Source organism: Anabrus simplex, chromosome 2, assembly GCF_040414725.1.
Source record: "Anabrus simplex isolate iqAnaSimp1 chromosome 2, ASM4041472v1, whole genome shotgun sequence".
Classification (NCBI taxonomy): Eukaryota; Metazoa; Arthropoda; class Insecta; order Orthoptera; family Tettigoniidae; genus Anabrus; species Anabrus simplex.
In genome coordinates this window covers 138209342-138231729 of record NC_090266.1, presented here as the reverse complement: position 1 = coordinate 138231729, position 22388 = coordinate 138209342, and the positions used below count along the sequence as shown (strand labels likewise).

The following is a 22388-nucleotide window of genomic DNA, read 5'->3' as shown; positions in this document are numbered from 1 at the left end:
GATGAAGGAGGGAAAGGAGTAGCATAATCAGAGAAAGTGCTATTTCTGGAAAAACATATGGGTTGAAGAACCTTGGTGAACAAAACTACTTGTCTGTTTAATTTCCATCCCTTGAGTCATGAATAACATTAAAATTAATTAGTTCTTGATCATATTGATAGATGAATTTTTTGTAAATAAAGAAATAAATAAAAGCAAGAACTTCTACGTGACTGTGCCGCAAAATAAAAACAAACAACGAAAAGGTAAACAAAATACACAAAAGCAAGGGCAACTATAGGTAATATGAATAGATGGACAATAGGTTATGGAAGATACTGGACAACCCTGCTGGGAAGGTAGTCTGTTACACTAAAATACTTGAACTCAGGCAATCATATACCTTAAACTACTGTTTATAAAACAGAAAACGTCTATAGGTTAGAAGAGGTCACTAACACTGAAAATTAAAACCTACACTCTGTTTTCCAGTAAATGACCGGGTCAGGGATGGGATGAATGAAGCCCCCAAATTGCGGCGAGAATTGGAATTGTGCCGGCTATCAAGGCCTCTCGCACTCCTCTGGGGCAATCACTAATACTAAAGAAGTATTAAAATTTACCTATGATAACAACGATATTTAAAATAAGATAAAAAGTTGCAAACTAGAAAAGCGGCTGGAATTGATAAGATTTCGGGGCATATACTAATGACAATGGGTTGGGATATAGTACCATGTCTGAAGAACTTATTTGATTATTGTTTGCATGAAGGAGCTATACCAAATGAATGGAGAGTTGCTATAGTGGCCCCTGAGTATAAAGGAAAGAGTGATAGACATAAAGCTGAAAATTACAGGCCAGTCAGTTTGACATGCATTGCATATACGCTTTGGGAAAGCATTCTTTCAGATTATAATACGACATGTTTGCAAAATTCATAACTGGTTCGACAGAAGGCAGTTCGGGTTTAGGAAAAGTTATTCCACTGAACCTCAACTTGTAGTATTCCAGAAAGATATAGCAGATATCTTGTATTCAGGAGGTCAAATAGATTGTATCGCGATTGACCTCTCTAAGGCATTTGATAGGGTGGATCATGGGAGACTACAGGCAAAAATGATTGCAATAGGACTTGACTAAAGAGTGACTGAATGGGTGGCTATATTTTTAGAAAATGGATCTCAGAGAATTAGAAGCTTTATCTGACCCTGTAATAATTAACAGGGGAATTCCTCTAGGCAGTATTATTTGACCTTTACGTTTTCATATATATAAATGATACGAATAAAGAAGTGGAATCAGAGATAAGGCTTTTTGCGTATAATGTTATTCTTTACAGAGTAATAAATAGTTTACAAGATTGTGAGCAACTGCGAAATGACCTCGATAATGTTGTGAGATGGGCAGTACGCAATATTATGATGATTGACGTGATTAAAAAATCGGTTTGTGACTCTCACAAATAGGAAAAGTCCTCTCAGTTTTAATTACTGTATTGATGGGGTGAAAGGTTCTTATGGGAATGATTGTACGTACCTAGGAAAGATCTTCATTGGGATAATTACATAAATGGGGTTGTAAATAAAGAGTACAGATCTCTGCACATGGTTATCAGGGTGTTTAGGAGTTGTAATAAGGATGTGAAGGAGAGGGCATATAAGACTCTGATAAGTCCCTAACTAGAGTATAGTTCCAGTGTATGGGACCGTCACCAGGATTACTTGATTCGAGAACTGGAAAAAAATCCAAAGGAAAACAGCTCGATTTGTTCCTGGGTGATTTCCGACAAAAGAGTAGCGTTACAAAAAATGTTACAAGTTTGGGCTGGGAGGACTTGGGAGAAAAGAGACGAGCAGCTCGACTAAGTGGTATGTGTGCAAGAAATCAGCTTCATTTCCCGTATCAAATCTTATTTACAATGAATCAATAACAGCAGTAAATTTCCATCCTTTGGTACTTATATTTTCATTAAGCAAATCAATTAATAATTTACAGTACATATTTCATTCCATTTGGAACATTTTAACAGATGTTAAAAATGTTTTTGTTTCCAGCACTTTTTTCACTTTGATGTATGATATTCTACCTGTCTATTAATAAAAATGTTTTGAAAAATAATTTTCCTTTGTTACTGTTCTATATTTTATAAGGATATTCTCTTCATTTGCTCTTTCCAAGGCGAATGTTATTAGTTTTAATTTTATAAAAGCGTCTCTTGAATTCAATTACCGGTAATTCAGGATCCCTGAAGCTGATTGCTGTCATACTATTATTAAAAGAGTTTCCTCGAAATCTGAAATGAAATAAAATGTGGGATTGCTTTTTATAGCGTGTTTTAAATATGCACAACGAAACCTAGTGTATAAAAGAGAGTTTTCACACATTGTTATTGACAAGGAGGAGCAACGGCTGATGCAGCCTTCCATCTTGTAAGGTAATGATGTGTGTGTTCCGAAGCTAACACATACTAACATCTATTTTAACCTAAAGGTGAAAGTAGCTAAGTTACCAAAGGATATGGTTTTCTGAAAGAACTGTCTCAAGGATAACCTAGTACCTACATTTTTAAATAAAACCCAAAGGAAACGCTTACCCTCCAGCTATCACTATGATACACAAACAAGAATTAATCGAATTTGGCTGAAAAATTAAATAAAATACCTTTATAGGAAGAAATCATTTCTTAATGGTAAAATGTATTCAGCACATTTCCAAACCCCAATACTAATGTTGCCTTTGGAGTGGGATTCGTTCCAAAGACGTACCCAAGAAAGAATGGATATCATTCTAAGTAGGAAATAAGAATCCTTTAACAACAAGTTATTACGGTTAAAAATTGTCAGGTCAATTGAAGTGAAAGGCAATACTCAATCTTCAAGTTTAGAAACAGATTTAGATGAATATCCGTCTCCCGTCAAGAACATTTCTAAAGTCAGTCTTACTGAGGAGAAAAAGCACATGTTAAGTCAATGCCCAAATTTCAATTGGATAGGAACGAACAATGAAACGTAACTGATAACTTCTCTTACGGAAGTCGAAACGGCTATACAAAAACTCCCTAACGAGGTCAAAAAAGAAAATTCTGTACCTTGTAAAAGGTTTAGAAGTCTCCCAAAGTAGTATCAAACCCACTATGAGTCTATCACGCAAAATAAAACAAGAAGGAATAGTAATTACTAAAGCGGTTATGGGAGGGGGGGCTATAGTAGTTTGAGATAAGGAGGAATAAATCAGGAAAACTGAAAACTTTTTCAAGAACAGCTCCTTTTTAGAAATAGAACGAGACCCTACAATACGTTCTCAAATAAGTTTAAAGCAATACTGAAAAGCGCAACCTTCATTTTAAATGAGCAAGATGCCCAGAAACTGATGAAGATAAATCCAGGGCTTCCAACTGCAAGGGCCTTACCCAAGTTACGCAAAGAAGGAATACACATAAGACCAGTTATAAACTTCCGTAGCCGTCCTACTTACAAAACATCCCAATATATATACATACATACATACATACATACATACATACATACATACATACATACATACATACATACACACATACATATTTAACGTTTTTCACAACAAGGCACCAATAAAAATTCAGTGTGTTTTAAGTTAACACCGCATCATATAACATGTTCTTTTGATATCAAAGACATGTATACAAATATTCCAGTAGATGAAACAATAAAAATCATTAGGAAGAATTTAATAAATCACAAACAACTTAGCCTACCAGAATGGAAGACTTCATTAACATAGTTAAATTTGTTTCCGAACACAATTACTTCACATTTTATAATAAGATATACAGACAGGAAGGCCTCCCTAAGGGCTTCTGGCATTTTAGCCAACATTTATCTGGATCATCTTGAACAGACCAAAATAATAGGACAAATAGAAGGTCTTAATCTATGGATACGCTTTGTAGACGATACCTTTATAGTAATAGGTCATAGAGTGAACCATAGTGATAACATCCTCAATATCTTAAATTCATTACATTCCAGAGTAAAGTTTACTGTAGAAAAAGAAAAAGAAGGTTCCATAATTTTTTTAGATATAAATATAAGACGGTATAAAGAAGAGTTTAATTTTAAAATACATAGAAAGCCCACTTTTACTCCTATTACGATAAAGAACCACTCATTACATGCGGAATCACAAAAACAAGTCAGCTTACTATAGTCACATATACAGAGCATTCAATATACCGGTACCTCTGTCCCGCGTAGAACGAGAAAAAGAACTGCTCTTTATCCGTAAACAAGCCCAATATAACGGTTTTGGACTTAATAGGGTACCATAAAATAATCAGATAATTCAAACAGAGTTTCATAAAGAAGAAACATAAATATGCCAGGTTCACTTTTAACAATCCTAATATACAGGGTGATTCATTTCAAAATTCAGAGCGGAGTGCCGAGGATTAGGCGAGCTGGGAAGCGGAGACAGCGAGCGCAGTGCCCGCCATGACAAGCAGGCATAGTCGGCTAAAAGAAGTGGCATGATTACGCCTATAGAAACTAAACGAAACTGAACTCACCGACTACATAGATGCTCTGGACAAATAAGTAAACGAATAAACAAATAAATAAATCAACGAGGAAATTAAACTGAACTCACCAGCAATAAATACATAAATAAATAAATCAACTAGAAAATTAAACTGAACTCACCAGTATTTACAGACAATGCTGAAAGTGATCTCCTTTAGCTGCAATACAAGCTTCAGACCTTATAACGAGATTTCGAAACACACTTTGTAGTTTATGGACATAGATAGAACGCACAATCAATCAATCAATCAATCAATCAATCAATCAATCAATCAATCAATCAATCAATCAATCAATCAATCAATCAATCAATCAATCAATCAATCAATCACTACTGATCTGCATTTAGGGCAGTCGCCCAGGTGGCCCTTTCTTAAATTATTGCAAAAAAATTGGAAATTTATTGAACATCTCCCTTGGTAAGTTATTCCAATCCCTAACTCCCCTTCCTATGAACGAATATTTGCCCCCCCCCCCCATTTGTCCTCTTGATTTCCAACTTTATCCTCATATTGTGATCTTTCCTACTTTTAAAGACACCATTCAAACTTATTCGTCTACTGATGTCCTCCAACGCCATCTCTTCACTGACAGCTCGGAGCATACCACTTAGTCGAGCAGCTCGTCTCCTTTCTCCCAAGTCTTCTCAGCCCAAACTTTGCAACATTTTTGTAACGCTACTCTTTTGTCGGAAATCGCCCAGAACAAATTCTTCTGCAGTTCGAGGATTATTCCTGTAAACTTTTCCTTTAAGTTTCCCCATAGATAAAAATCACATGTGCTTAAATCAGGCGAACGAGGGGGTCATAAGCTCTATTGTTCTGTGAATTTACATATCCACTCAAATGAAACCAGGCTTCGTCGCTCATAAAAAGAAAGTTCGGATCCACAATACCGTCGTGGACACTATTCATTAGCCAATTACAAAATTGTATTCTTGCATTGAAAACTGTAGGCAGTATGTTATGGACTAAATGAGCCCGATAAGATCGTAAATGTAACAATTTTGTTGCATTACGTGCTGAAGAAGGTGGATGAGCTACTCTCCGACGCGACTTATGTGGACTGACCTGGAGTCTAGCCTGTATAGCTTCTAACCTCTCCCGAGTGAGAGCTATTCTCCTTCGCTTCTTTTTCTTATTGCTTACGGAACCAGTACTACGCCACTTGTAAACGAGCTGATGTACGTAACGTTTTGATGGAACTGTCGCACCGGGAAATTGTCTACGGAATTTTCCAAGGCACCTTTTAACTGGTTTCTTCTTCTTGTGCAAATGACACTCGACCAAAAATATTCCTTGCTCTATAGTGCATTTAACTATCGTGATAATAACCTCACAACACACCTTAAAAGTCCAATAGCTTCTAGCAAACTGAAGGACAGAGTGCTAAACAGCTGCGCGCTGGCAGTGAACACTTCTTATCTCGCCAGTGTTGACACAAGCCATATGGCGCTCGCTCGGGACTTCCCACGGCTTGCGAGCAGAAGTCTGAACTCTTAAATTATTCTCCCTATATACGCAGTAACGGATCTGTTCAGAAAACAATACTATAAGATAGCGTATTCAACCAGTAATAATACTAAGCAAACGCTTTTTTAACTACAATAGCGTTAATTCCCTAGGGAAGGACAAGCATTTAGATTCAGGGGTTTACAAATTAAAATGTCGCCAATGCGAAAAATCTTATGTAGGGCAAACTGGACGCAGTTTTACGGTAAGGTATTTAGAGCACGTCAACGCCGAGAGGCAAAAAGAATTTCCTCAATAGGCCAACATATGAGTGCAACCAGTCATCAATTCACCACTATAGAGCAAGATTTGACAATATTACGTAAAACAAATAAAGGTAGTCTTCTAAATACACTAGAATATATATACAGTATAGATTTAGATCAACAAATTAATCAGGATAATAACCTGAATGATATAATTGATAATAGAAACCCTTTATATGAAGGGATATTTTTTTTGCTAGTTGTTTTACGTCGCACCGACACAGATAGGTCTTATGGCGACGATGGGATAGGGAAGGGCTAGGAGTGGGAAGGAAGCGGCCGTGGCCTTAATTAAGGTACAGCCCCAGCATTTGCCTGGTGTGAAAATGGGAAACCACGGAAAACCATTTTCAGGGCTGCCGACAGTGGGGTTCGAACCTACTATCTCCCGAATACTGGATACTGGCCGCATACGAAGGGATATTATCACATCTGGAAGCATTAGGCATTAAAAACAATACAGACAATAAAGAAAGAAAATGTTCGAACTTCCGTCCTCCCGTATATCTATTTCCCCTACCCCTCTTCTAAAGCTGAAACCTAAACCGTGGCCGTAAGCGATACGCCTCCTCCCCACTCCACAGCCTTGCCTCCCCCGAAGGTGGAGCAGCTTCGGAACACACACATCCTTACCGGTACTTTACAAGACGGAAGGCTGCATCAGCCGTCGCTCCACCAAGGACACAGTAGATTTGTCGCCAACAAGGTATGAAACCACTCTTTTATACACTAGGTTTCCTTGTGCAGATTTAAAACACGCTATAAAAAGCAATCCCCCATTTTATTTCATTTCAGATTTCGGGGAAACTCTTTTAATAATACAGGGTGTTTCAAAAAGGACTTTACAACTTTGACAGCTCATAGTTATTTATTCATTATACTTACAGAAATGGTTTTGGTGTCATCTTGACTGACAATAGATCAAGTTTCACCTAAACAGGTTGAATGTGACCTCCATCGGTCATGGGGCATACACCTCATCTGAAGTCGATTTCTTGCCAAACTCGCTGCAGCATGTCAGGCGTGACTCGTTCAATTCCGATGCAGATTCTACGTCTGAGTTCTGGTAGAGAAGCCGGTAAGAGTGGAACAAACACTGTATCCTTGACGAATCCCCAAAAGAAAAAGGCAAGAGGTGTCAGGTCTGGTGAGCGTCGGGGCCATGCAATTGGTGCACCTCGTCCAATCCACTTACCCGGAAAGCGTACATTCAGGAAATCCCGGACGTCGGAGAGGTAGTGTGGCGGTGCGCCATATTGCATGAAGTGTATGCTGAGTTCTTTGTCATCAACGTCAATCTGCTGGATTATAAGTTTTCCAGCATATCTAAGTACACTATTCCGTTGATAGTTTTCTCACTGAAGAAGAAAGGCCCGTAAACTTTGCTCTTGCTCAATGCACAAAACACGTTCAATTTTGGGGTATCACGTTCATGTTCTAGCACTTTTACTGGATTTTCACTGCCCCAGATCCTACAGTTGTGTCTATTAACTTTACCACTTAAGTGAAAAGTTGCCTCATCGCTAAAGATAACCTTTCCAACGAAATGTTCATCTTCTTCCAACCGATGTAACATGTCCACACAAAAGTCCTTAAGAGCAATCTTATCAGTGTCTTTTAGTTGCTGTGCCATTGTGAACTTGTATGGCTTGAGATGTAGGTAACCGTTTTCTGAACACAAGCCAAATAGTCGTATGTGCAACGCCCAGCTCTCGAGAAGCACGCCGTGTCGATTTTCGAGGACTGTGCTCAAGGCGTTGTCTCACTTGCTCTACGATATCGTCAGACGTACGTGGATGACCTGAGGATTTCTTATGGCTTACCGAACATCCAGTTTCAATAAAGCACTTATGCCACTCATAAATAGTAGGCCTACTGGGAGGATCTTTACCATACTTTGTACGAAAATTACGTTGCACATTTGTCGCCGACTTCGACTCTTCAAACCAAAACACACAGCGAGCGCGCTCGGGACCGGTGAAAGCAGCCATCTTTGCTGCAACTGCCGCTAGCGCTTGCAATGGCGCGATTCTGTATTAAGGTACCACGCGAGTCAAAACTTGATCTATTGTCAGTCAAGATGACACCAAAACCATGCCTGTAACTGAAAGGAATAAATAACTATGAGCTGTCAAATTTGTAAAGTCCTGTTTGAAACACCCTGTAGTATGACAGCAATCAGCTTCAGGGATCCTGAATTTATTGAATTCAAGAGACACTTTTATAAAATTAGAACAAACAACATTCGCCTTGGAAAGAGCAAATGAAGAGAACATCCTTATCAAATATAGAACAGTGACAAAGGAAAATTATTTTGCAAAATGTTTTTGTTAGTAGGCAAGTAGAATATCAAACATCAAAGTGAAAAAAGTGCTGGAAACAAAATCATTTTTAACATCTGTTAAAATGAATAGATATAGTTTTATAGTTTATAGTTTACAGTTCTGAAATACACACTTACCACTGTCTATAGTTCATAAGTATAATATTAAGTTTCATACTTTAATTTTTATTGTAAATTATTTATAAAATTAGAAATAAGAAATGTTCTGTAAGTGGGCAGAAATGTCTGTTGAACAATAAATAAATAAATAAATAAATAAATAAATAAATAAATAAATAAATAAATAAATAAATAAATAAATAAATAAATAAATTTTTCTTCCCTTTTTACCACCCCACTCACCAATCCACAGTGATTTTAATTACCGGTAGTTTAATTTTTAAATTCACGTAGATTTTAAGGTACTCATTAAGATGTCCTTAATGAAAATGAATACTTTGTAATTTCACTTAAGCGTTGTAATACAGCTGAAGATGTTCCATATGGAATGAAACATGTACTGTAAATGATTAATTGATTTGCTTAATGCAAATACAAGTATTAAAAAGGTGGAAATTTACTGCTGTTATTGATTCATTGTAAGTGGTAAGTTCCGATCTGTCAGTGGAGAGATGGCGTGGAATAGCATTAGTAGACGAAAACATTTGAGTGATGTCTTTAAAAGTAGGCTTCTTGCTATTTGCTTTACGTCGCACTGACACAGATAGGTCTTATGGCGACGATGGGATAGGAAAGGCCTAGGAGTTGGAAGGAAGCGGCCGTGGCCTTAATTATGGTACAGCCCCGGCATTTGTCTGGTGTGAAAATGGGAAACCACGGAAAACCATCTTCAAGGCTGCCGACAGTGGGACTCGAACCCACTATCTTCCGATTACTGGATACTGGCCGCACTTAAGCGACTGCAGCTTTAAAAGTAGGAAAGATCACATTATGAAGATAAAATTGGGATTCAAGGGGACAAATAGGGGCAAATACCCGTTTATAGGAAGGGGAGTTAGGGATTGGAATAACTTACCAAGGGAGATGTTTAATGAATTTCCGATTTCTTTGAAATCATTTAAGAAAAGGCTAGGAAAACAACAGATAGAGAATCTGCCACCTGGACGACTGCCCTACATGCAGATCAGTATTGATTGATTGATTTTCTATTCCTTGACGCGGGAAATTAGATCTACTTTTAAAATACACAAATTCATGAAATACAAAATTCTAAAATGAACTACTACACTACAGGAGTCCGGCTCCATGGCTAAATCGTTAACGTGCTGGCCTTTGGTCACAGGATTCCCGGGTTCGATTCCCGGCGGGGTCAAAAATTTTAACCATAATTGGTTGATTTCGCTGACACGGGAGCTGGGAATATATGTGTCGTCTCCATCATCATTTCATCCTCATCACGACGAGCAGGTCGCCTACGAGAGTCAAATCAGAAGACCTGCATCTGGCGAGCCGAACTTGTCCTCGGACACTCCCGGCACTAAAAGCCATACGCCATTTCATTTTTTTCACTACAGAAGTGCGAAAAGGCACTTGGGCTCGTGGTCCTGCCTTCAAAACTCGGGTGATGTCCATGCAGCAAATAAACACCGTCAGGTTTAAAAGTGATATCAAAAGGAATTTAAAACTTTAGAAAGAAATGTTAAACAGTAGCAACTTAGGAAACAAGTAAGCTAGCAGTCAACAAGGGGATTCCAAAGACAAGACCATGCAATTACTTCCGTACGAGTACAATGGATACGCACTGTAAAGTGGCAGCATATCCAACTGCAAACCTAGTTTGGAACTGAAGATTCACTTATACAGTGGGCTAGTCCCATCCTACAAGAAACAGGCAACGAAGAAAAATACAATAACATTACAAGTTATATGGTAAGGTTGCCTGCTCCCAAAACCAACTACATTATAGCATCGAAAAGCAGTTTTAAAAATTAAATTCACTCATCAAAGATGAGAGACTGCCATGTAGAATTCCGTTTAGTGAAAATGTTCTTTATCCCATTACCTATCCCTCTAATACTGACAGGTAGGGCTGGAGGGAGGAGGATTGCACGTGCCATTTCACGATGATGCCACATTCCAGCATTCCTTTCTCTTACCCCTCGCTTCCAGCTCACTTGTTCCCTCGTTCATTCGGTCCGCTGTGATCTGTTGTAAGACTACCTGGCCAGACTATGACTAACTTGGTCTCATGTTCCGTTATCTTTAACAGGGACCGGGTTGCTAAGCTCAGAGAGTAAAGTGCTGGCCTTCTGATCCCAACTTAGCAGGTTCGATTCTGGCTCAGTCCGGTGGTACGTAGGTGGATAAAAATGTTAGTTACACTAACGCGCCGCAGCAGCGCGCTGTGTGTCGCAAACGTGCGCACAGCAGAGAAAGGGACAGACACAGCCTACACGTCTGTTAGGCAGGTCGCTGTGGTGTCTCGTCTAGTATTGTGTGAATAGCGGCCAAATGCAATGGCGCGTCAACTGGACGTTCACTCCAAATACGAGGTGTGTGCGACAATCCGATTCCTATGGGCCAAAAGGAAGAATTGCACGGACATTCATCGAGAAATTAGTGCTGTGTATGGGGAGCGGGCCATTTCCAGGCAATGTATCGTAAAGTGGTGTCAGCAATTCAAAGCCGGACGCACGGATATCACGGACAACCATCGCGAAGGCAGGCTCGCAATGTCCAGGACCCGTGCAAAGGTCAACAATATGAATGCGATCATTAGACAGAACCGGCGCATTAAACTGAGAGAAATCGCGACGCAGCTGAACATGTCGTATGGCAGTGTGCCCGCCATTGTTCACGAGGACCTTGGATATCGTGAGCTGTGTCAAAGATGTGTCCCACGTCTTCTCACTGATGAGCACAAGGGACAACGTTTCCAATCCTCTCTGGCATTTTTTCAACGCTATGCCGCATACGGCAACGGGTTTCTGCGGTGAATCGTCACAGGCGACGAAACGTGGGTCCACCACATCACCCCCGAAACGAAGCGAATATCAATGGAATGGGTGCACCCCTCATCACCACAACGAAAGAAGGCCAAGGTTCAACCTTCAGCCGGTAAGGTTATGGCGACAGTGTTCTTTGACATGGAGGGTTTGCTGCACGTGGAATTCATGCCGAAAGGAACGACGATGAACGCGGCATCGTATTGTCAAGCGTTGTACCGGTTGCGTAAAGCGATTAAAGAGAAGCGCCGGGGGAAATTGAGCGCCGGTGTGATTTTGTTGCACGATAACGCAACACCTCACAAGGCCCACCAAACGAGAGAACTGCTGCAGCGTTTCAAGTGGGAGGTCTGGCAAGATCCACCCTACAGTCCCGACCTAGCGCCATGTGACTTTCATCTGCTGGGTAAGCTCAAAACGGAGCTCGGTGGTCGACGTTTCCAGACCGATGAGGAGGTGAAGGCCGCTGCCTCCGAGTGGTTGCAGAACGCTGGAGGAAATGTCTATGCATCCGGCATCGACAAGTTGGTTGTTCGTTCGCAGAAATGTTTGGAGTCTCTAGGAAACTATGTGGAAAAGTGACGTTACAGTGTATGTCGTTACAGTCGTGTTGCTGTTGTATAGGTGGTGTAATAAATGGCCATAACTGGGAAGTGCAACTTATTTTCTGATCTGCCCACGTATTTGAAAGTGCTACAGGACGTAAAATCAGTAACATTATTATTCTTTAACAGGGGTGGTACCTATAGCCTGACAAATCCTTCAACATGCCCTTTGTCTCTGTACACCTTATTGGCATAAATATAGGACGTAAAACAATTTCTCTTCCTTGGTGATGAATGGTCACAACACGGCCGGCGATATTTTTTTCACGGGGTGGACGAGTCCTGGGCCTCCCTCTCCCTCGAAGAGTATTCATCGTAATCGAAATATATATTGAAATACAATGATTGTACGGAATTAGTATTTAAAATACCGTTAGATACTTACTAACGGCCACAAAACAGAAATAGGAAGCCACTCTTAATTGTTGCCGTTCGTACAGGAATTAAGATTTTTAATTGACTCGCCACCCTTTATGGAACTTATCTCACACTGAACTGCTTGCGACAAGATCTAACTCTGAAGTGAGAGATTTGACAACTCCAAGAAAGACGAGCTGGGCAGAAGATTTATCTTCATCGCGACCGCAGTCGCCCCACCCTCGTCTCCATGGCAACTATACCCCCACTCCCTTTATCCCGCCCCGGCAGGCAGTAAACGGACCTCCCTCTAAGAAATGTCAGAATACAATTTTAGATATTAGAGGTATAGGCCAAACTCCTCCTGGTGGAGCAAGAGCCTGAACGGTAGACGTCCACTCTGACAAAGAACCAAGATGAGAATCCTCACGCTAACTTCTTGCCTTGGGACATAAAACCCCAGTGTGCACATGTTCCCCTTCCAGATCAATAGAACCAAATGACCGATCACGTGTGGAATTTCGTCAGAGCAGCGTTCGCATCTTCTTAACTGAGGGGAGAACATTCTCACACCCTCTGATAGTTGCCAGACACCACCACCAACTGTTCTTTATGGCGCCAGCAAAATGTGAGAAATAAAGAGCCAGGCCTTCCATAGGGTGTTCAGATTGTTTCCTACCCCATTTTACTGTGCCGAACAATTCTCCCCGCTTTTCACACATGTAACCCCAAAGTTAATTTTATACTCACTTTATAAACTGGTATAGTGGCAGTTGATACCCTGGCTAAATCCAGGCGAGATCCTATTTTATGTAGAATCCGAATCACGGCTGTTAAATAAAAAAATCTCACATGCCTTGCCCGAGATTCTAACTACAGCTGCATTGGTGAAAAATCAGTATCGAAGTTGCTTAGATATCACATCACAGGAAAGTTCAAAGATTTTTGGACATAGGTAGGCACTCCAAAGATTTCTTGAAATTGTATGAAGAAAACTAATTTAGCCCCCATGATGGCATTTTACCAATTTTATACATACGTTCGCTGTACTCTTTGTAGGGGCTGCCCAGTCATGGGATAGGAAAGGATTAGGAGTTGGAAGGAAGCGGCCCTGGCCTTAATTAAAGTACAGCCCCAGCATTTGACTGGTGTGAAAATGGTTTCTATTCCTGACCAGGAAGCTGACAAATTTTGGCCCAGTGGTTCACTAAGCTTACACCAAAAATAAGTACCAGTTTAATTTCTGGGGGAAATGGCAGCCATGCAAGAAGCTAAACACTCTATTCCACTTAGTGTTGAGATTACGGGTTGTGAAAGCACTCCTCTAAGAGCCTTCGTGGTTGTATGGAGATGGCTTTGTTTTCTTTTGTAGTTCAAGGGTAAGATAAGAAGTTTTACCTAGATTATAATATGTATTAATGGAATCAATGTCAGTAAGATTAATGTTATTTTCTACCTCTGTTTCAGGGCATCCTTACCCTTGTTTTCATTGTGATTGGTGAAATTGAGCCACTGATTGACTTTGCTAGCTTCTTAATATGGATATTTTATGGATTTGCAATGGTGGCACTCATTATGATGCGTAGAACAAAGAAAAATGTTCACAGACCATATAAGGTAAGTAATGAATGAATATTAAAAGTAAATATTGAAGGTGAGATGGGTAGATTGGATAAAATAAAAAATAAAAATGGCATATGGCTTTTAGTGCCGTGAGTGTCCGAGGACGAGTTCAGCTTTCCAGGTGCAGGTCTTTTGAATTGACTACCTTAGGTAACCTGCGCGTCATGATGAGGATGAAATGATGATGAAGGCGACACATATACCCAGCCCCTGTGCCAGAGAAATTAACCAATTATGATTAAAATTCCCGACCCTGCTGGAAATCGAACCCGGGACCCCTGTGACCAAAGACCAGCACGCCAAACATTTAGCTATGGAGCCGGACTGGTGGCTTGGATGATAAATGAAGAGAGAAGAATTTTGGCAAGGGGAAAACAATTTGATGAAAACTGACCAGCAAAAGGTATTCTATAGAACATTAGGACACAACTTGTAACAACCAGGGCTTGTTTAGTTAGCTTTGAAGGGTAGCGAAGAAGGAGAACGGATTAGGGAACATTGTTGGTTACAATATTTATGCATTAATGAAATGTCTGGGGTAGGACAGAGAAGCATATGGATCTCCAATGACTATAAAACAGCCCTGCCACTACAGAAAAAATGACCGCAAATGCATAATTTTTAAGAAATATATTTATAATCAAATATTGTATAATGATTTGTTGAACATCGTCAAGAAAGCATCATACTTCCACAGTCATGCTCTACTCTTCCAATCGGTACACAATTAGTAAGATATTCGGTCATAATAGTTTTTTGCTATTGGCTTTACGTCGCATCGACACAGATAGGTCTTATGGCGACGATGGGATAGGAAAGGGTTAGGAGTTGGAAGGAAGGGGCCGTGGCCTTAATTAAAGTAGAGCCCCAGCATTTGCTCGGTGTAAAAATGGCAAACTATGGAAAACAATCTTCAGGGCTGCCGACTGTGTGATTCGAAACCACTGTCTCCCGAATGCAAGCTCACAGCAGCGTGTCCCTAACCGCACGGCCAACTCGCCGGTCATAATAGCTTTATTATTGTCATGAAATAAAGAGCAAGTTCAAACAACTGATATAATGTGCTGCCACTAAGCAAACAGAGTAGAAGTCTAATATCAGGCGTTTGCCAGCACAATTGTTAAAGAAGCATCTGTGTTCCTGGGCATTCCTAATTTTAAAATGAGCAAGTAGGCCCTATGTCTTGCACCAATTCAAATGTTGTTGTAAAAAACCATCATACAAGATCGCAAGATTCTCTACTAGCCTGGATGTTGCTCTTGAAACCATCATGTGGACCATTTCAGTTTGTACGAAACGTTACGGCCTTTATTTCTGCTAATGTAATTGATGCCGACATGGTGTTCAAAACAGAACAAAGTTCATTTGACCATGAATTCATGGCAAATGTCACACTATTAATGGTAGGGGAAAAGACAAGTGAAACTGCTATTCAGCAGGTTGAATCTTCTACTCATGGCACACCATCGCGGAGTTTATTTCCATGTCAGGATGACTCGCAGAGAAACTGTACATCTGCTTTCAGGAAGCATGTGGTAAATTTGGAAAAAGTGTTTCCAACACACTACAATGTAACCAACATTCAAATAAATAAGATGACTGCAGCACTATTGGTAAGATGTCAACAGCTCTCTTACTGTCCTGATGCATAAAATACTGGAAACAGAAATAATGAAGCATCGTTTGTGTTGCTGGATTCATGGTCTGGTCAAAACGATCAAAGCCTTCAGAAACAGGAATGTAAATTTACACACAAAAAATAAAAATAATAAAAACGAAGTACTGTCAGATTCTTGACATCTACTTATTTTGCGACGGATGCAAGAGTGCATTATCTTATGATGAGGAGGAAAGCCATAAACTGTATGACAGGTTCTTAATTTTCAAATTACATTATTTTATATACAGTTAGTAGAGGTCTGTACTTCGCTATGCATGTTAGATGTCTGGTTAGTGACACGGGACACGCCACTTCTGTTCCATAATGTGTTGGTTATCAATATTTTTGTTCTGAACACATGCAGCACTTCTAACTGTGATTTCAATGCAGTCATTATTTGCTCATGGTGAAATGCAGCACTGTATGTAGCATTGCCTTCTCACACCACATTACTATGATGCAGAATGAGGTGTGTATATAACTTTTCAAAATTCAAGATGTATGTAAACTCAGCACTTACATGTCTCATATTCCACAGGTACAGTGTACTTGGCACGTTATGACTGCAAACAATATAGTTGCATACCATGCTTTCATAAGCCTTGTTTTAGAGGTCGAGGATGATTGTAAAACGCTGCACTTCCCACCAGTTGATTTGGTCTCCTGCTTGATCACCCCAGAATGTGTCCGACTCGTTAGCTGAATGGTCAGCGGACTGGCCTTCGGTTCAGAGGGTCCTGGGTTGAATTCCCGGCCGAGCTGGGGATTTTAACCTCAATTGGTTAATTCCAATGGCTCGGGGACAGGGTGTTTGTGCTGTCCCCAACATCCCTGCAACTCACATACCACACATAAGACTATCCTCCACCACAATAACACGCAGTTACCTACACATGGCAGATGCCGCCCACCCTCATCGGAGGGACTGCCTTGCAAGGGCTGAACTCATCTAGAAATAGCCATACGAAATTAATTAATAAAACCCAGAAGGTTTTGTGAATATTGTCGTCAGGAGATCTGAAAGTTTCCGTTGTAAGGAAACTGAATCAAGGTGCAGCAAACCACTGCAGTGAGCTTACAGTTACCATCAAGGGTATTCTAAGAAGGAAGTCAACTCTTGGACGAAACTACAAGTAGCGAGAATGACAAGCAGGAGGAATGGCTGGATAGTAATCGGAATGAGGAGATAGAGACTAAGTTAAGAATAAATTTTATGGATGAAGCTGTATGTACAAACTGGATTCGTTAGTGTGATCATGTGAGGCGAATGGAGAAGGCTAGAGTACCTAGGAGAATTAATGTTAAGAGGCATGGAACTAAACGAGGCAAAAGTGCTACTTACAAATAGAACATTGTAGTGGTGACTAGTCAATTCACAGAGACTTGCAGACTGAATGCTGAAAGCCATAGCAGTCTATCATGAATATGTATGTATGTATGTATGTATGTATGTATGTATGTATGTATGTATGTATGTATTGTGACAATGAAGACTGAGATTGTTGGGGGAGCGGGGTGACAGTGTGAACGGACCAACAGCAAGCAAAAAAAAAAAAAAATAGAACCGATAGATTGTTGAGGCTCACAATAATGAAACTCCTAGAACAATGTGGAAGATGGTAAACAATGAAGAATGCTCCCAAAATGATCTGGAAGTGGCAAACACAAGACTCTTCTGTGGGTATATTATCAACAGCGATCCTGGTGAGACTGAGTCAGTGCCATCCTTTTTAAATGGCTAATGGCTCAAAACATGTGACAGTGATTAAGCAACTAGCACTTAGCGCCTGATTTTTTATGGAAACTCAAATTTAGGCGTGTTTTACAAATAAACCAACAAGCCTATTTCAAAATTAGTTATACCAATATTTTTCTTGTTTAATTTTGCATTCGGGCATATAATAATAATTGTTTTTGAAGTTCACTTATTACTTATTTTATTTGTGGTTTGAGTAAATATTGTCTGGGTTTCTTGCTTCTTCTCTAGGAACCGTTCACTTAAAAATATGTACATGGAGAACTACTTTTTTTTTTTTTTTGCTACGGGCTTTACGTCGCACCGACACAGAGAGGTCTTATGGCGACGAGGAGAACTACTAGTCTGATGGTAACGCAACCTTTATACATTTTAGTCACATGTATTTGTAGTGTAATACTCAATTTACAATTTTCTCCAACTATCCCAACAAAAGTTCTTATCATTTTTCTAAAGCAACTTTTTATCAGCTCAGGATCAATGTACGATTGGAAACTTGGGTTTGTTTTGAAGCACTCAGTCATGACTGTAGGAAACTACAACCACTGTAAACATAATGTGATACTGAATTTATGAAGAGCAATATTTATGGGAAATTGTGTGTGTGCTGGACCGTGAGATTAATAGCACGCAAAGTGGTGAAACCGGGTGCAGGACTGCCGCGTAATCTCGCCCCGGACAGGCCTGAAATGGAAAACCGGCGATGTCGACCGGTCCGCATGTTATCTTCAGTCCGCCTGTGTTCTGCATATTAGCGACATCACTTAAAGATGGCTCCGAGACCACCATTGTCAAAGGGTGAAGTTCCAATGGTTTTGAGTGCTATTTGTTTCCTTCAAATTGAGGTGGAAATGTAGGGGACACAAGTTCCCTGTATACTAGAAAGTTGCAGATTGTCTTGCATTATAGTTGTCTTCAGTGAAGCCAGCAGGGGCCACTTCAAAGGAGACTAATAGAAATATATTATCCAGGTCAAGAAAGAAGCAGTGTTTGAGGCCGGAGCGTTCGTTTATCCAACTCGATGATTTTACTATGTGCACAATATGAACAAAAATACGCAACTTTTACATGAATAAGTCATTCCCCACAATTAAAAGCGTCCGTATGAAACTGTTGTAATATATGGGGTATATGTCAATTTCTACGCGTTTAAAACTCTGTGGAAACAATTAAAAGAAAAAATGCTAAAGGAAATGGAAGACTACTACAGGAAGAAAGATGGACTGTCTAAAACTGTCCCTCATTTCGAGCCAGTCATAATCAACATGAATAGCAGCAGGTCCGATTCATCGGAACATACTGATTTTTTTCAGATGAAGAATTCTGACAGAATTAAATATTGTAAAAATATGTACATAATGATCCTCCATGGTTCATGTGGCAGCGTGTCAGCTTCTCACTGCTGGGTTCCGTGTTTCAGATCCCGGTCAGTCCATGTGAGATTTGTGCTAGACAAAGCGGAAGTGGGACAGGTTTCTATCCAGGTACTCTGATTTTCCCCTGTCATCTTTCATTCGAGCAACACTCTCCCATAACATTTCATCTGTCAATCATTAATCATTACCCCAAAGGAGAGCGACAGGCTTCAGCAACCACCACAATTCCTATCCTCACCGCAAGAAGGGGTCTTCATTCATTCCATTCCTGACCCAGTCGATTGGAAACACAATGTGGACTTTCATTTTCATGTAAGTAATGTAAATAACCCTTGTAAAAATTGTACTGTGTGACATTTATACAAATTCTAAAAAGAAAACGGACAATCATGCACTTTTCACTTTCGGTAATAAGAACGTTTATAGTACTATAAACACTTTTAAAGAACACAACTATTGCATATCTTTCAAAACTCTTAATTACAATGTAAACCTTTCTTTATAATCAGCATACAGTTAATAATATTAACAACAAATTCCAAAAATCAGTGGTTTATAAACTAAAATGCAGTCATTGCCATGCAAGCTACATGGATCAAACCGGACGTATTTTTTATATTCGGTATAATACTTTGATACTTTATTATTTTTCTCTAGATCTACAGTAATAATACCCATTTGATCCTTTGAATGAGAAAAATAACATGTTCAGCCCATGCCAAAATTCACTCTTTCAAACTCTACATACTGTGCAGAAAAAAGAAAAGAAAAATAAAACACGCAGAGAACAAAAATAAGCAAACAAAACAATATTAATAAAAAATATAAAAAATAAAACGTACTCCATGGACATGCCATGAAATTCCTCAGATACTCCGGAAACGTAACCCCCAAAGTGAGGGTCACCACGGTAGTCATCCTCGGCCCTTTCATGCCACGTCCAACGTCCTAGCTGAATATTCCTGTTGTTTTCCCAGAATGTGTAGTATAAATAAACATAATTAAAATACATAATAAAGTTGAAATAAAATCAGCAGTATTAAGAATGTCAAAGACCTTAAATTCTGCCATTACATATACCACCCTTTCTCCATCTCCAATTTCAGCAATAAATTACCGTCTCTACTGCAATTTAATACCAATACATCATCACTTAACACTCACATAATATAGCAATAATTAAACGTCCACCATCCATTTGTCATCACGTCCACCAAACCAAAGTTTACAAACAAACACCACTTCTCAGTTCTCGTCCCTCTCAACACTTAAAATCTGCCATTGAAAAGTACCACCACTTCTCCATCTCCAAATTTCATATCACATTGAATACCAAACCACCTTCATTTACAACTTACTCATGAGTGCACCACTACTTCTCATACCTTTCCAACACCACATTTCAACATATACCACCTCTATTTCCAACACCACCTTTCATCTCTAGCACACACTCATCTACCATACTCAATTCACCATACACTCATACTCATCCTAATACCCATCATAATTACCTACCGAAAACTCCATCTTCCACCAAACCAAAATTTACAAATAGCCAAATTACATTACTACATCTTCATACGTTTCCAACACCGCATTTCAACATCTACAAATACCACCCACTCATATACCATCACATTAAATACAACTTACTCATGAGTGCAGAACCACTTCTCCATACCTTTCCAACACCACATTTCAGCATATACCACCTCTACTTCCAACACCACATTTCAGCCCTAGCACACACTCGTCTACCATCAAATAAATCTCCATCTACAAATACCACACACTCATAAACCATCACAACCTTCAAAATATCACTTCATCCTCACCTACAAATACCAAACACTCATTCCTCAACACTACATTCTTACATCTAACAATCTTTATTTTCACTACTCCCTATACTATTGTTCTTTCTACTTCTAGTGACTACACCCTTCTCATTTCTACCTGAATCCCACATGTCTGTCAGTTTTCTATACTTTCCTGTTTCTCTGCCACCTCTTTTGGCCGCCGCTTCATCACCATCTTCACTCTGTTGTGTTCTATTGCCTCCACCTTCAGCTCCCATCATCTCCGTTAATCTTCTGCCCTTGCCTCTTTCCCAACTCCTATTGAGACATCCTCCGGTTGCCTCTGACGTCACCTTTTTACCCGTCACTTCCCTTACTTCACTGCTTTCACTCCTCTGCCTTTCTTCTTCACTGCTTATGGTCACCCTTTCACTTGTCGCCTCTTCCTGAACTTCTTCACTGTTAATGGTTACATTTTCACTTAGCGCCTCTCTCTGACCCTCTTCACACATTACACTGTTACTGTTATCTCTCCTCACTTCCCCACCTCTCGTTGCACTGCTCATTTTTTCTTCGTCTTTTTAATCTTCATTTCTAAGTCCAGCAGTCTATTCACAGACCAGTTCCTCTTCCAATTTCTGCCTGATACCACTAGCTCTTGTCCTATAATAGTAGCTCTCAGTCCTTGATTTATCGCACGTATCTTGTGTTTTCTGAGTATTTTCTCATTCCTAATAGCCTCCCATCCCACGTCTCTCTTGATCCATATTTTTTCTTTCTGCATGTTACTCGAATTGCCTATCACAGCATCAGCCATCAACGTAGAAAACAGTTCTACTTTGATAGGCCTGTTGCCCCTAGTTCTTTCCACTCTCTGTACGTCATCTAAGTCCACTTCGCTAAAGTTAAGTTTCAATTTCCCCTGTATTAAGTCGACTACTTTGTAAATTGTACGTACTTTGTCTTCTCTCACCTCCTCAGGCACCCCATAAATAAATAAGCACTTCTTCCTGCGATTCAATGTATTGGCATTCACTTCCGCTTTCAATTTCAACGTCTCCTCTTCCAGTCGTCCTATTCTTTCTCTTAATATTGCCACTTCCTCGTCGTTCTTTCTCACTTGTGATGTTATATCGTCCGTCATTTCTCGCAGCCATAACTTCATTTTTCCAAACTCCCTGGTTTGTTCTTAGATCATATTCTTAATTTGCTCAAAGGGGCACACTTCTACCACCGTCTCTTTTACCCATTTTCTGAATTCTTCTATGTCTTCCCATCCCTCATTTCCACTAGATGTCGGGCCTGGGTTCGGCTCTACACCTCCAATCAGTAGCGACATTATAACCACCGCCGCTGTTAACACTACTTCTCCTTTGATTACCAAATCCACTTTACACCCACCTGATTTTACTTCTTCTTTCTTGATTCTCCTCTGCCATCCTCCAATAGCCGCCCTGTATTGATCTACTCCAATCATTGTTGTCAAACTCCTCACAAGCTTCCTGCACTCAGCACTCACTCCTTACTCCCACTCCCGAGCTCTCTACTCATGCGTCCGCTCTCCTTCGTGGCTTAAGCTGAACTGATATTCGGTATAATAAATAA

The 22388-nt window shown here is 39.9% G+C and overlaps 1 protein-coding gene across 3 annotated transcripts in view; it reads left to right on the top strand.

Annotated features, from left to right (window-relative positions):
* Nucleotides 1–22388, top strand: part of LOC136862706 (b(0,+)-type amino acid transporter 1) — a 453749-nt gene that overhangs the window by 363637 nt on the left and 67724 nt on the right. For all 3 annotated transcript variants that reach the window (XM_068226490.1, XM_068226491.1, XM_068226489.1), the window contains one exon: nt 14034–14183. In XM_068226490.1, coding sequence (XP_068082591.1) covers nt 14034–14183 — 150 coding nt within the window. The remainder of the gene's footprint in view (nt 1–14033; nt 14184–22388) is intronic.